At 39.3% G+C, this 16,170-nt stretch overlaps 1 protein-coding gene across 1 annotated transcript; it reads right to left on the bottom strand.

Moving 5' to 3' along the window:
• Positions 1 to 187: 187 nt before the first annotated feature.
• nadsyn1 (NAD synthetase 1) lies at positions 188 to 10,681 on the bottom strand. The gene is made up of 21 exons (XM_061067905.1): positions 10,476 to 10,681; positions 9,055 to 9,115; positions 8,453 to 8,569; positions 8,305 to 8,358; positions 8,009 to 8,098; positions 7,674 to 7,725; positions 7,425 to 7,513; positions 7,216 to 7,333; positions 5,363 to 5,494; positions 4,972 to 5,043; positions 4,656 to 4,780; positions 4,512 to 4,560; positions 4,328 to 4,430; positions 3,793 to 3,961; positions 3,480 to 3,615; positions 2,938 to 3,044; positions 2,375 to 2,506; positions 2,025 to 2,094; positions 1,312 to 1,440; positions 720 to 896; positions 188 to 568 (listed from the first exon to the last, which is right to left on the bottom strand). The coding sequence occupies exons 1-21, from the start codon at positions 10,558 to 10,560 to the stop codon at positions 533 to 535; spliced, it is 2,103 nt and encodes a 700-aa protein (XP_060923888.1). The 5' UTR covers positions 10,561 to 10,681; the 3' UTR covers positions 188 to 532.
• Between the last annotated feature and the right edge of the window lie 5,489 nt (positions 10,682 to 16,170).

Below are 16,170 nucleotides of genomic sequence, written 5' to 3'. Positions count from 1 at the left end.
CTTGTGTGTTAATAATGACTTGTGAGATTTTGGTCTCCCCCCCGCAAAGCTCACTTAATGATTACAGCCTTGATATAAATACAAACCATTTAGCACTTCTATTGCTGTATCACAATCTGTGGTTAAATAAACGACCATGGTTTTGACAGTGTGTCCTGTTTATAATACAAGACATTGAACACCTATGTGAAGATATATTCGTGCAATATTTATTAGAAATATACTTTGTGATTACAATTTAGAAAACTCTGAAAACCCTAACAGTGGATTTAGTTACACGGGTATAATCAGCTTAGGGTTTTAAATAGATTTGATAGAAAAAAATAGATTTAAGCTAGGACCAATCAAAGTTAAGGTCTATTTAATTGCACAATTGTTTCCTTACCACTTTTAAAATTAATTATATTCAGTGAACATGTAGTCAACTGTCACAATTGTACAGATTTTTAATCATGACTTGAGGAAAAGCTGTAGACAATCACAAGGAAAAATGCTGGATGGATCTTCGCTAGTCAGTCCGAACCTCAGGCTGTTATTGCTTTGGGGTATTTTCGGCCATCTGAGACACCTGTAAGCAAGAAAATTAAAAAAGCTTCTTAAAGATAATTTTTTTCCCTTTATGTTTATAATCATCGTCTTTCTCTTTTTACTTAGTTCAGTTTAGCCAACCTTTCTAATGCGAGAATGAAGTGAAGCAAAGTTTCTGCAATATTGTCTACCTGGTTGTCGATGCACCTGAACTGCCAGGGCCAGCGTGTGTTATAGAGGAAAGGTCGGAGGTCAAAGCGGTTGTCATCCGGACTGTAGCTCTCTGCGTGGTAAGATGGTGTCACCGTGGTCATCTTGTGGCGGTTCACTGAGTACATCCTGAAGAAGTGCTTCACTTTCTGGGCTACCTGGAGAAAGACAACAAAATAGTGCTGTTACTGACCATTATATGTTTACAACGTTTTTTTTATTTTCAGATCAAAATAAAAAAACAATTCACTATAATAAGCTACTGCTAAATGCACAATATTTATAAATAATACTGATAAGACATACATTATTATTCTGTACCTTCATGCCAATCACACAATTAGGAAAAGCTAGTGTATATATTCTTTGATAATTAACTAACAAGGGAAAAGCCAAAATATTATTACTGATTTATAGAAAATCTGGATTCTCCTTTGCATGGGAGAGCTTGTTGTAAACATAGACACCCTCAAACTTAAGAATGTATACACAAAATTCCTCTGACGGGATTCCACTGTCCTACAGCAGAGGAGAAGCAGGAAAATCTTCCACATGGCGAAGGAGCTGACTGACCTCCACAGGTGAGAGAGAGTCCTTCCACGTGTGAATGAGTTTACAGAACATGCTGAAAGGGCCGCACTTGGAGATCTTCCTCAGGCGCCCAATCACAGATAACTCTGAGTAGGTCATCCCCATATCTGCCTGAGGAGGGAGCAGTCATGGTGTTTAGAGTAGAGGAAAGAAAACAGGAAATACAGGAAATGGTAATTTACTAAAGAGCCCATGCAAAGAGTTTCTGAGCTGAACTTGTTTTGTTTGAACATACAAACATTGTATGTTTGTATGTTCAAACAAAAAAAGTTATGCATTTGGAAAATGTAATGCTGCTATCAAGAGTCAAGAGAAATTATCAAGAGTATAAAGTTTGTGTTATACCTGAAACCTGATATAATAGCATCCAGGACCAACTTCAACTGACAGTATTAAATCATAATTTAATGTCACATCTTTGAGGAAAGGGATAGTTTGCCCCATATGCTTGTTTTTTATGATATTCAGGGAGATCACATAGTAGAAGGGCGAAATGTTTTATCACCCATTTGGCCTTATCCTAATATTACTCTTGTGCAAATACTGCTTGAGTATTAGTACTGCAGTTTAAACAATATTCCCACCCTCAAACCAAATCAGGACCTACTGCAGTTTGCGAAGTCCAGTGAGTTACGTTTATGTAAAAATGCTAATTAGGGGAACAATATAAGTCTGTAGACAGTAGTCTGTCCTACCTCATCTGTCTGGGACACCTGTCCATCTGTGAGTGGCTCCAGTTCAGCTGTGGGTGGAGCAGCAAGGATTCTGCACGGAAAACCAAAACCCCTGGTAAAATGAAAACTATACAAGGTGCTCCTATTCCTTTTAGTAGTATACACAAAGCTTCACTGAAACAATGACTGCTGCATGAAACCTAAATACATGGTGTTTTCACATATTACCCATCAATGCTGGTGTAAAGTTGACAAGTTTTTTGGGGGAGAGGCTACATTACTGGGACTAATTTCTGCCTCAGACCTAAAGTCCTCCTTTCTGGTTTGGGGTTCTCAGTAGAAACAGATATGTCACCCAGCAGAGCCCTTACCCTCTCAGAGCAGTGAGCTGGAACTCCTCAACACAGTGAAGCAGGAAGCCTTTCAGGTCTGTCTTGCTGATGCCTCCTATTGGGTTGATGTCAGCACTGGAGCAGTCATACTTGGTGAAATAGCCTGTCAGGCTGAGCAAGAAACAGTGATTAAATGAATTTGCTTTAACTTACTAGATATGGTCCGAAGAAATAGAACATGTCTCTTTCAGTAGTTTGTGGCTGCAGTTTTGCCAGTGGACAAGTGAATTACCTCCATAAAGTACCATACCAAAGGTTTGCATCATCATTCGTGACATTTTACATTACCAACAACCAGAACTATGACAAAAGGCATATATCCAGATGCAATACTATTATGATACTTGGCATCCAATTAAAATGTTTAAGTATTGCACTGGCCAGTGTATTCTGCAGCATTTTGGTCAATAGATGAGTGTAGCTGCAGACTCATAGGAAGAATAAGGTCCTAAATTTCTGATTCAATTAGAATTTCAATGCAGGCTTTTCATTCATGTTGGTATAACAGCCAGTCTGTGGTCAGGTAATTGCTCCAGTAATACCTCTCATCTACATTGGCTGAGCCCAGAACCAGCAATCCACCTGGCTTACCCCTGGACCATAGACTCAGCTGGGCAAAGAGGTAGGCCAGGACCATTCTGACACGAGCCTGGTACATGAACACACAAACACACTACAGTTTGTACTTCTGTCTTAGTGAGGACACTCATTGACATAATGCATTCCAAAGCCCGGTGGTCCTCACAAAGATATAAGTACAGGAACGAACACGAACACGAACACACACACGAACACGAACACACACACGAACACGAACACGAACACACACACACACACACACACACACACACACACACACACACACACACACACACACACACACACACACACACACACACACACACACACACACACACACACACACACACACACACACACACACACACACAGGAAGCAAAGTCAAAACTGTCCATCTCTGCTGAGAAATGCTGTTGTGTTACTGATGCATCAGTGTGAAGACTGTGGTTAAACTGTCAGAACGCATGTGTGATGGTTAAAAAAACTGTGTGAGATGTTGTCTGACCTGCACGTTCTGCAGAGCCAGGTTTTCTCTGTGGCTTCCTCCATTGGTACGAAACTGAGGCCACCTTCCAGTGACTGCAGAGAAGATTCCCAGAATGCCTTTCACTGCCATGTCGATGTTAATATTCATGTGTGTGCTGCAAAGCAAAAAATAAATTAAAAAGGGATGAAAATTGACATACTTGAAATGAAATCTTTAGGTCATTTTGGTTTAAAGGAAATGGCGTCCCCCGTCATGTGCCTTAAATGTGCCTACTGGTTGTTGTTAAATTTACAGAGCACATAGTGACGTAGAATCTCCTGTTGAATACTACCTTCCTATCTGATTGGCCAGGTCTTTGGCCCTGTTGCAGGTGTCCTCAGAGGAGTTCTTGCTGGCCATGTAACATGTGGTGAGGATGCGACCACATAGCTCATTTGCATGTTGGGGACAGTAGGAATCATCCCCAACCACCCTTCGAATATCTTCAAGTACCTGGATGTCTGACAAACGGAAAGACAAACTGAGACAGGAGAGGGAGTGGAGAAGGAAAGTAACTAAAAATCTCCCGTTTTTTGCTGATGTAACTCATCATCATGTTTTATACATTTCATGATACTTTCCAAATTTCAGAGGCTTTCAGCTTCACAATGAAAATGTAAATCTTTAAAACCACTCACAAATATAGTTTTATTGATAAAAAGGTGCGCTGAGATTTCTTAACAGCTGGTCGCTGTAGTTTTTAACAAACAGTAGGATATACAGTTGTTGAAAAATTTGTGAAGGACATACACACAGTACTTGTTAGGGGGATACATCATTGGTCACAGAGTTTGTGTCTACAATTAAACCAACTGAATTATACTCACTGCCGTCCTCTACAGCCTGGCACAGCAGCACACACATAGAGTGGACAATACAGGCAGTGGAGGAGCTATCGACGCCTCCACTCAGAGGCAACAAGAAACCAGCCTGGAAGACACATTATCACAAACATCAATGTCATTTCCACACAGCACTGCAGCATTGTTTTCAGTGTACGCTCGTCCTCACCTGTCCACTCCTCCTCAGGTAGTCCCAGAGCCAGCAGGCCGGCCCTAGACTGAACAACACAGGTGACACCTGCTTTACAGTGGACTTCAATAAAGATCAATTCTCTTATTTTAAAAGGTGTAAAGAATAATACATATTATGTACCTGATCTCTTCTTCTGGTGTATGAAAGTGCCATTTTAATGGTTGGTGGGTAGGTAGGTAGAGATCATTATCAGTAGATAAGGAGAAGTCAACTTTGACCCTGTGGTAGGGTTTGTGTTCACTTTCCTACAGCAGAAAAGTAAGAGAAAACAGACAGGCACTAATGTGACACGCTCTAATGTGAAACAGCCAAACTATCAATCAGTAATTGTTATGCAGTCTTATACTTCAGATATGATTAAAAGCAACCAAATAATCAACCAAATAATATTGGCAACTTTATGCTTTAAAATGGCTGGAAGGTGGTGCTGTCTCACCATGTGTGGCTGGCATATTTCTCCTCTGTAGCTTCGCACATCTTCAAGGTCAACTGTGGCTATGATCACCTCCTACACACACACACACACACACACACACACACACACACACACACACACACACACACACACACACACACACACACACACACACACACACACACACACACACACACACACACACACACACACACACACACACACACACACACACACAAATGTTTATCTTTAGGCTCATGAATGACGTCTGCTTGCTCTCACACAGATCACCTGCCCAGTAACACATATCCAATTCCCCTGTGCACATTGTGTCTAGATAATCGGCTTTTACAGTAATGTCACATTAGTACATTTTGAGCTGGGTCTGACTCACTTAATGGCCTACACATACCACATCGTCAAGGGAGAACTGGGCTCCCTGTGCCACAATGTCTCCGTTGATGGCCACCATAGCACAGCCATCATAGTAGACACGGTCTCCATCACAGCCCCTCTGGTTGGCATACAGGTAGATACCTCCACTCTGAAACAACAAACACAAATTTGCGGATTAAGTCAACAGCAATGTTGAGTGCTTTTACTTTGAAATGGGTATTGAAAGCATTGTAACATTTAGGTTTGTGACACAACTGACAGATAGAAATATTGTAACTGTGGAGAAAGATAATTTTCCCTGTCATTTTGGCTTTGAACCACATGTGGCACGCAAAGATAACAATAGGGGTGGAAATTGGCAAAAATGTGACAATTCAATAGTATTGCGATATTTTGGCCACGAATCAATATTATTGCGATTCTTAACATATTGCGATACAGCAAGTATTGCGATTCGATTCTGCGATATATTGCGATTTATGTCCCCCATATTATTCAAAGGCATTACAAAAAATGAGGAAAATAAGACTGCTCACCTCACTTCAAATGTCACTTTTAATTCTGTGAACAACATTGTCTTCTACACATTAACTGAAGTGCAAAAACTTTGTCCTTGAACATTCAGGTCACAGGACCTTTGTAATTATTTTCTGAATAGGAGACCTCTCACATGAACGCTGAGCTCCCAGCACATAACTTAAAATTATTTAAATACAATACAGTAACATAAAGCAGACATAATAGAGTGACATAAACCTGAGAATAATCATATAAATAAGAGTAACCTAGAGCTTCAATCAAATTGAGAAAAATAAACAAATGTGTACTACTAGAGTCCAGTCCAGTTGGCTGCAAGGTCATGACCCAAAATGTTAAATTCATTGGGGAATATTGGCATTTTTGTTCAGAAAAGGAGTTGGTCAACATGCTCAGATGTTAAAGTTCCTCTAGGCCGTTACTATATCTCCTGCAGTGGAGAACATCCTTTCAGCAGACACACTAGGTATCTTTTAAACTCTGAAACTCTCCTCGTCATGCTTTGCCAGCCAGGGCCTGTCACATATATAATTAAATATTGCAAAAATTGTAAATAAAATATTTAAAGCAAAAAATGCAATACTTTGTGCTACTGTATCGATATAATCGCGTGCGCAAAATATCGCGATACTGAACAGAATCGATTCCCCCCCCCATTAGTAAATAGGCAGGACCCTGACTCTCTAGAAGACCAACGAGGCTTTTACACCTGAGACACGAGGCTCACAGGGTGCAGCCGCTCTAACCTGATCAAATGGGCACTGTGGCCGTGTACCAGGGTAATCAGTGAAAGAGCTGCCACAGCGAGAAGCTGACTGACATATGGAGGATCTGTGACAAAGATGAGTGGCACAGAGGCGGGCTGAGCGGGGACCTGAATGAGGTTATGTTGTTGGGGAATTTATCCTTGATTTTTGGAAATAAAACTTAAGTGGTGACTGGCTGTTGTGTGTGGAGACCCCCACGTGGCAAAGCCACAGGTGCCTATATGAAAAGCAAGCCGCTCCTGAGTGTTAAGTCACCACCAACTGTTATGGCGGTAATCTGTTCTACATTTGTGGTACAACACTGCCCTCTGGTGATCTCTATTTTGGATTTTCTGTGTCGGGTCAAATGGGTGACAAAAAAACATTTGTCTTGCCAAGGTGATGGTAGCACAGGACCATTTTTAAAATATATGTAATTGCTTGCTCTGATTAACATTGCTACTATGTTCTACACCCTGTGATAGTTTTTTTCGGAAAGAACATGCATCTGAACCAAGCATAAGCACCAACATATATCTTTCTACATGAACAGATGAAACCATGTCTGCTCCTGGTTTAAACATACCTTGGTGGTGGCTGACTTGACCAGGTTGACTCTTTGATCAGCTTTGCGCAGCTCATGGTGGCTAGCAGACGAATTGGTAAAGATCTCAACGCCATCGAGACCCATCCCTATATGAGGGCTAAGGAAAAGAGAAAGCATTCCGTCTGATGAGTTTCAAGCATTTTTGACATTGCGCAGATAACTACCCACACAACCCTCTGTTGCTCTACCTTCTGGGGCTCCAGAGCTCTGCACACATTTCAGTGCCAATACAGGTGTCCTTTGTGGAGAGCACACACTCACCAAATGGGACTGTATCCTGATGAAGACAAAAAAGACTGAACATTAAAATCACTGCCATTTTCTGTGGAGAGTAAATGTTATGTGTCCTCCTTCAGATGATCAGCAAAACACAGACTAATGATTTATTTGCACAGCACTTTTTAAAAACACACAATAATGACAGAGTTTTGTTTTACCTGCCCTGTTACCTCCTGGATCATTCTGGGCAGGAAATATTCCTCCACTTTCCTTAAGGATACAAACAAAAAGACAATCAAAAACAAGTGCATCAGGCTGCATGATGCTAATACAAGATTCTGTGATTTTTGCAGGTTGACTCATATCAGGAATCAAACGCCAGGATATGTTGACCTCTGCTGCACACATTTACACAATCTGTCTCTACAACTTCCTCCGACTTTTTGGAAGTGCAATATGAAACAGTTTGTATTCTCATAAAGATAGAGACATAACAATAATAAGTGGTTATAAAAGACTTTAAAACATCCATGACTTCTAAGTAAATACAAACCTTAACTGATTCCAAGGTGAGAACCAGCGTATCTCTCTGTAGTTCCCGTAGTTGGCCATGAGTATTTTAGGTCTGATCAGCAGTATCTTTCTACACAATGGAAGAAATACATTAACACACACACAAACACATAAATATCATATATATCTCAACATCAATATATGTTTATATGAGCCTGTATGTGGTATATCTATGTATCTAAATATTAATATATGAAAATGTTTGTGTGTGTGTGTGTGTGCGTGCGTGCGTGCGTGCGTGCGTGCGTGCGTGCGTGCAGCGGACTGCTGAAATACCTGTTGAGGAACAGAACCCTGCAGTTGTAGCGAACATTATGATGCATTACGGGCCTAAGGGTACAGAATACAAAACAATTAGAGAATTAAACTGAAAAAAGACTAATACTGTGGCTGGTCTGACTAACTATTTGAAGGTGATACTCACATTCCGACGTCACAGATGATGTCTTGGGTGATGGGAGATTCCAGAAGTTTCCTTAGGACCTGAAAGCTGTGGAGCAACGTGTCTGACTCATAGAAGTGGTCTGCACAGCCATACCCACTGTAAAATTGTAGTGAATTAGAAAAGAGATGCCAGGCGATTAAAACCGGAAACGTGAAGTTTTTAGCAACTTGTAAAGTACAAGTCACTTACAGAGTTTTTCTGGTGGTAATCCACTAAACAGTATTTTGGAACAGATTATTTGGCTGATATGCATTCGTCAAGCCCTTTTCTAGTCTTAACTATTCAATGGACTTACATTAGCAGTCACATTTGCTTATTCACACACCCTCCATACAGTACTACTATCTAGTGCTTCTCAATCAATCAAACATTCACACAAATCAGGGACAGATTAGGATTTAGTGTCTTTCCAAAGGACACAAGCAGACTGGAGGAGTCAGGGATCAAACCACCAACTTTCCAAATAATGGATGACCTGCTCTACCACCTGAGCACAAGCCAACCAGAATATGATCATGCTATAATGGTCAACTATAGGGATATACTAATGTTAGATACTAATAAATGCTTTCCCATCATACCATATCTCCAGCTCTGGGCCCAGTCTGTATTTGGCTCCACGATTCTTCGCAATCTCAATACCTGCAGTGAAACACACAGACAGTATTTTTTCCCCACATGAACAGACCCATATATATATATATATATATATATATATATATATATATATATATATATATATATAATTGCCTATTAAAAAGGCCTATATTAGGTGATGGCAATGCACAAACTTGGATGGAAATCCATGATAGGCTAATACTTCAAATATTCAATAATGGCATCTCATGATCTTGGTGATGAGAAAATAATGACATTATATTTACAATGACATCCAAGCCATCAATAAGTCTTGATAGTAACTTGATGGAATACCCTGGGATATTGATATTGTAAATTAATAAAAAATCCTTGACGTATAGAGAAAAGTTATTTCACTGCACCTATAATGTAGGCAGTGATATGATAATACGTAATGTGTGATATGAAAAGAGCAGTGTATATAAGGGCTATATGAGTGTGTGAATGGGTGAAATTAACTTGTACTGCGAACCGCTGTGATTGGTTGATAAGACTTATAAAATTACAGTCCACCTATCTTCATCTCTATGCTGGAAAGTCATCACATCAACACAATCTGACAAAATTCTTCTAAGATATAGGATTTTGCCAAGAGGAATTATTAAGAAAACATTGGATAACGTTCACGTAAGATGCTCTCAGAAAAGTTTGGTCAAAACTGGTGCTGCAATTAGATGTAACACACACACATGTTAATCCCATTTGTTTTGTTTCATTACTTTATAAGTTTATTCCGTGTCCCTGTGACATGCACAGACAAGGAGTTCGAATGATTGACTTCATTGTGTTGGAAATATCTGCTTGTCTCTTTCCAGGATGACTAATGTTTTTGTAAGTGTTTCTCTAATCAGCCTAAACTTGGCTCACATGCAAATGACTATCTTCTTAACTCACAAAACCTGAAGTGGGTGCAATGCGCTGCGAATGGAGGAGGAGTCAACTAGAGCGCAGGACATTTGTGCAGCAACAACACAACTGTGCACAGGTTTGAACCATAGGAGCAGGGGCAACATTTGAGTTGTGAAATCCGGCTGTAGATTCATCACTGAGAACAACTAAGTTAAAGTGTTGTCACAGAGTATCAAAATTACTCTCAAATAGTTGTACCTGCACAATCAGCCAATCAGCATGGTTGTCTTTCTGTTCAGGTGCTGTCACACTGATGTTGTCTGTTCATTTTGATGAGGGAGGGGAACAATGTGACAACAACGATGTGAGGTTTCCCTTCTGTCCACTAGTTTTTGTTTAAGATTGGTGGCACTTCATTTGATGGTCAGTGACATGACATATGTCATGGAAAATGCAGCAAAATTTACGAATACCAGTATTGTATCAGTGTAGTATTAGTATTAGTTCCACCTACTCTTCAGGATTCTCTCCAAGTTGCCTTCAAAGTCCAGTGCCCATTGATTTAACGAGCAAGTTGCCACAGTCACCTTCCGTCCCATTCTCGTGTCAGTGAGCAGATAGAAGACTGAGTGCACAGAGTAATGTCAACGATGACAAAAGGAGCAGTTGTACACTGCGGTTCTATTTGACGTGTGTACGCTTAAAGTAGAGTCTGCTGCCTCGACCCCTAGCCTACACTGTCTTCTTCTGATGTTGCTATTGTGCGGTTCTACCTGAGCGGGTTGTACTGCCCCCTGCAGGAGAACAGCCACATTACAACTACTACTATTACTACTACTACTAATACTACTTCTAATTTGGGGTAATCTGGGACACTGGTAAATGTGGGACACTTCAAATTCAGTCTGTTGTTTTCCTGCTGTAACAACAGGACCTTTACTACAAGTTAGCAGGGACATCATGTGACTGAAATCACATGACTTCCGGGGGCGAGGTCACAGAATTGGGGGGTCTGCAGTTGATAGGCAGGAGTTTATGGTAAATAGACTCTGTCCCTGTCTGTTTAAACTGATTGTCTGGTCAGATAAGCAGCAGATAATCAGTTAGTTCTCTAGGACAATGATGATCCAAAAAGCACAGAAGAGTCGGTCCTGTGATCTGCAGCCATTGGTTTCACCAAACATGTGGAGAGGACGATGGGCTGAGCGATAATGATGAGTCTCTCAGCTGCAAGGAGTGGACCCAATAGTATGATGAATTACTGTGTAGCCGAAAGGAGAAACCTAAAAGGACAGAATAGCCCTTTACTCCTCAGCAGGAAAAGGAGGGGCGAGGGAGATGATAAAGGTGACACGCCTGTGAGTCAAGATGGAGGGAAACTCAAACAAAGGCAGCATGGAGTGGAAGCATGTGAAGCACAAAACAGATAAACTTGTTTCTGGAAAGTTAATCCAATAACCAATTACTTTACCTTTTCCTTGGACCCTAACTCCCCTCTACAACCCCCCCCCCCCCCCTCCCCGCCCACACACACACACACACAAACTCACACTTGATCTGATATCGAAGTATACTCATCATGAACACTTAATGTAAGCTTCTTTCATATGTTTATTGAATGGACGGTTAATTGTTCTTATTTGGAAAAAGAATTTGTTTGCATTGATTACTGGATATTATGGTCAAAAAGAGTTCTTCGTCTGTTTAGCCATCATAACTATTTGATTTGATTGTTAACTTGATTGAATAATTCAATTGAATATATATTGATTAACCGAATTGATTGTTTGTGATTTGTTTTTCTTTGATGCCTTTTGTAGTTAAGTAAATAAGCTATCCGGGTTAACTCTCGCACCGGGAGATGTTACAATTTTTGACAGGTTAAGAATCCCTGTCTGGATCCCAACTCTTTTATTTTTTCAATTTAGAAAACCTACGCTACAACTGAATGAATAATCTGTTATTGTTGCTCGTGTTTGATATAATTTTATTTGTTTCAAAAAAGAGATTCACCTTTATTCGAACTTTTTAAATTAATTTCATAGTTTCTTTATGTAGGATAGGGTTCTTTATGAAAAAAAATTACTTTTACATTTTAATATGAATTCATTAAATTTTTTAGTCCTTTTTGCATCATGGTAATATTCAGCGTGACATGCATAAAGCAAGGTGATTTAGACTATGCAATTTTGTATACAAGTGTCCCAGGCTACAAAGTGACCTGTCCCAGATTGTCAAATCAGGCATAACTTTCTTTTTTTGGCACAAAGAACACTAAAAAGCTGTGTCATGACTCATGTCTCAGAATTATGTAATCTCCATTCTTTCTCCTGTTGTGGTTAGAAAATGTCTTAAGGAATACAGAAAGGTACAACATGTTGATCCAATGTGTAAAACAGATATCGTAATCAATCACTGAATGCCTCCTCCTCCTCCTTTTTCTTCTTCTTTTTCTTCTTCTTCAATTAATATGAAATCTATATTGAAATGTGATTCGTATAGTAAAGGCATTTTGTTTGTAAATTATCTATTGGATTGCAATCCCTTTATCGCTAATGCAGTTAATCCTGAACACCTCTGTGTATTGTAATTTTATATTTTGTATTGTCAAATTTAGTAAGCTAAGATTGTGACTTAAATATTCATTAAAATAATAATTAAGTACTGCTGTTATATATGATTATACCTAAGTGTTACAATTTTACAAAATAGAGACCCTGTATAGTATGGATACTTTTCCTAAGTGTGATATATGGCCTATTTCCCACAGGGTCAATGAGTCTCACTTTAAAATAATTCCCAAGGTTTACCCAGTGGCAGAATTTCTTTAAAAAATTGTTTAATTTTGAGGTGGACCTTTATACCTTTTGAAATAATATATGTTACATTAGAACACATGTTGTTTTCAAGCCCTGTTTTTTGCAAACATAATATAAATTGGTTATCACTTAAAGTAAACAACACTATAACCTATTTCTATTTGGATAATTTAAATTCATCTGCTGACTTCTATGACTTGTTTAACATTATAATCCCTATGGATGAATGATATAGCCATTGTAGTAAATGGAGAAATTGCTACCCCCTCTTTTGAATGATTTATAAATGATTTTAATTATTTTCTGCATCACTAAAGGGAATGCACTGTGTCAGACATTTGATAAGGAAATATGTAAATCCTTATTTTGAGTCATGCAGGTCCCCCCTTTTAGAGGTCTAGTGTGTGGAGGTTGGTAATCATGAGTGTGTTTTTAAGTATTTGCTGTCTAGTTGTGTGTGTGTCTGGTTTCCTATATATGTCTCAATGTGAGTGTTTTGTATTTTTTTTCCAGAAAAAAAACTTCTTCTCTTCTGTCACAGTTCTCCTCCTCACCTTCAAGGCCCTTAATAATATATGACGCCATTATACCTTAAAGAGCTGTTAGAACCTTATCACCCCACTAGAGCACTGCTCTCCCAGAATTCAGGCTTATGTGTCGTCCCTAAAGTCTCTAAAAGTGGGAGCCAGAACTTTCAGCTATCAAGTTCCTCTCCTGTGGAGTCATCTCCCACTTTCAGTTCGGGAGGCAGACTCCCTCTGTAAGTTTAAGAGTAGGCTTAAAACCTTCCTTTTTGATAAAGCTTATAGTTAGAGCTGGTACAGCAGTCTTGGACCTCCTCTTAGTTATGCTGCTATAGGTCTAGAAGGTCGGGGGACACATGACACACGGAGCTTCTCTTTCCAGCTACTCCTTCCTCTTCTCAAATCATATTACTGTCTTGACTTCTTCCCCGGAGTCCCTTTGCCTTAGCGTCCGCAGATCAAGGGCGGCAGCTGCGGCCACATCAACTGTAGTGTGAAACAGGTCATTTATGAAAAGGAAATAACATTTTGTCTTTGCTTTGTCTTTCATAAAAACAAGGTTTTGTTAAATGTTGCCTTACTTTCCCTTATCCTTTCGCTTGTCATATAAAGCTTTTACACCCAACCCGTCCTTACATTACTTCCTAATTAACTTACTTCCGGTTGAGAGATTTTTATGTTGCTGAATCAGCTTCCTCACTCCCCTGTAATACAGTTTACCGAAAATTACACTTGTGTAAATCTGTATAGGGACTCAAATTCTGCCCCAGGTTAAACCTCTTAGAGTCTATGCTTAAAGTGCGTAAATGTGGATTCATGCCCCACAATACTCAAAATATGTTTCATTTACATTTTTCCACATAGCATCCTGGATATATTCTCTCCAGCACATCTGACACCTTGGTTTCTGCTCTATACTGAGCTGCTATATGTCCTATTCACCGACATTTGTAAACATCGCAGTGGTATGGTTTTCAAGGGAAACTCATGTATCCAGTCAATACTTTCTCTTGTCCATTGATTCAATCTCCAATAATTTGGAACTGACATTTTTATGTAGCACAACCATTGTCAAAGTCATTTTTTTTTCACCTATTCACTAAAATGGCTTAAATTTACTATATGAACTGGCACATTTGGTTCAGACCTTCATTGTTCCCAGATGATGTATCCATCTAACTATGCTGATCCTCTCCAGTGCCTCCAAGATCTGGAAATGTGTTAAGTCACATTTCTTTACTTCTTTTGTAAGGCATTCCTGTTAACACTTGTTAGTCTCTGTCAGTATCATTGTTAGACCTCAATTCAATTTTTTTCCAAACAACAAAAATTGAATACCTGCAACTAAAAGAATCCATTAGCCTAAACTGTACTTTATTTTGATCAGTAATAAGCTGGCATGTTAGGATGACACCCAGAAATACTTAAATAAATTGTGACGTGCCTTTCATAGTTTTACAGACTTTTTGGATCCTTATTTCTTGTTTTATTTTGATATCACTTACCTTATGTATCTTTTTTTGGCTTTATTGCCTGTCCTGACCTTCAGTTGTCTGCCTACACCTGAGGTTTCACATGGGTCCTATAATCCCTATTTCCCTTGTGTATGTAGTGTGCGCTTTCCGTCCTCCTGGTTAGCTCATGTGCTCAGCTCTGTAGTGTAACCAGCCAAAGCAACTGTAAGCCTGTGCACTATATTAAATTCTTCTCTGCACCTTCTTGCCACCTATATGAAAGCCTCTGAGTCCAGTCATCATCAAATCCATAAAAGAGACAAAAGGTGTGAAGGTATTTAATCTGTTCTTCCACCATATGAATGATATGACACTTGTACAAACCAAGTAAAGTAGAATAATTCAACTTAACCTTTGCTCTTGAACTGCAAATAATCTTATTGTGGATCCTCTTTCATATATAGGTTTTATACACATCACACAATATCAGTTTTGCCAAAACATTTCATAGGGTGGGATCTGTGCTTGATGTTTCAGGACCTTTTAAAAGTAATGTACTAAACCAGATTAGACTTGGTCTGATTTCATTAGCTCTTTGTTGGTTCAATAAAACAGCTTCAAGCTGGTTCTGTTTGTTGTGCTCATTCTAAACAGATTTTACACATTTCAAGTTTTCATGAAACAACCATATGAAGGATTCTTCCTGCGAAAATGTTTGTCTTATACAAAGAGAGAAAAATGGCAGCATGGCAGAGGCAGAGCAGGGAGGATGTGAATGTGATAATCTAAGGCCAACAAGATTCACCCTGTGAGAGGCGGTGGTGCAGAAGACAGGTTGTTAAATGTGTTCTTCTTGTTCATTCAATTGCAGATTTCTTTGTAAAGTATCCCGCTGATACAGTTTGGACAGGCTATACCAACCAACAATAAATGGTGTAAAAAACTGATGAGTGTCTGTGATTAAAATTAACACATGTTACATTAATCATCTCTCTTTCACTCTCTCTCTCTCTTTCTCTCTCACACACACACACGTCATACAAAATAAATAGCAATATATACAAGATTCTCTTAAGAGGGCAGCAAACTCAGGCTATACAGCATGTAACTTCACAAAAAAACATCTACACCCAATGCATAACCTGCATGATGTATTGTGCATAACCAACAAAATGCATGTTAACAAAATGTAAAAAACATAAAACATGACATGTAAATTAGACAAGGTTTTGAGCATTAATTGAGCTACATCAGACCAAGACACAAGGACACTGTAAAGGTGGCCAGTGTGTTCCCAGACGTCTCCCTGCGTTGGTAAAATCTCCACGGTCAGAACAGTTAAACCCTTGTGAAAGAATCAAAAGAGAGCTATGAAGAGATGATGACCCCGCATAGAAAAACATGATCTAACC

The sequence above is a fragment of the Limanda limanda genome, chromosome 3 (genome assembly GCF_963576545.1).
Source record: "Limanda limanda chromosome 3, fLimLim1.1, whole genome shotgun sequence".
NCBI lineage: Eukaryota > Metazoa > Chordata > Actinopteri > Pleuronectiformes > Pleuronectidae > Limanda > Limanda limanda.
Note: the sequence above shows the minus strand (reverse complement) of the source record. Positions and strands in the feature narration are given on the sequence as shown.

What these genes read in the sequence shown, in the direction of transcription:
- nadsyn1 (XM_061067905.1), bottom strand. Translation starts at nt 10,560, where the DNA reads ATGGGACGGAAGGTGACTGTGGCAACTTGCTCGTTAAATCAATGGGCA. An exon ending in AAATATGCCAGCCACACATG is followed by an intron (nt 4,781 to 4,971) that starts GTGAGACAGCAC and finishes TTTCTGCTGTAG; the next exon opens with GAAAGTGAACACAAACCCTA. An exon ending in TGGCTCTGCAGAACGTGCAG is followed by an intron (nt 3,045 to 3,479) that starts GTCAGACAACAT and finishes TTCATGTACCAG; the next exon opens with GCTCGTGTCAGAATGGTCCT.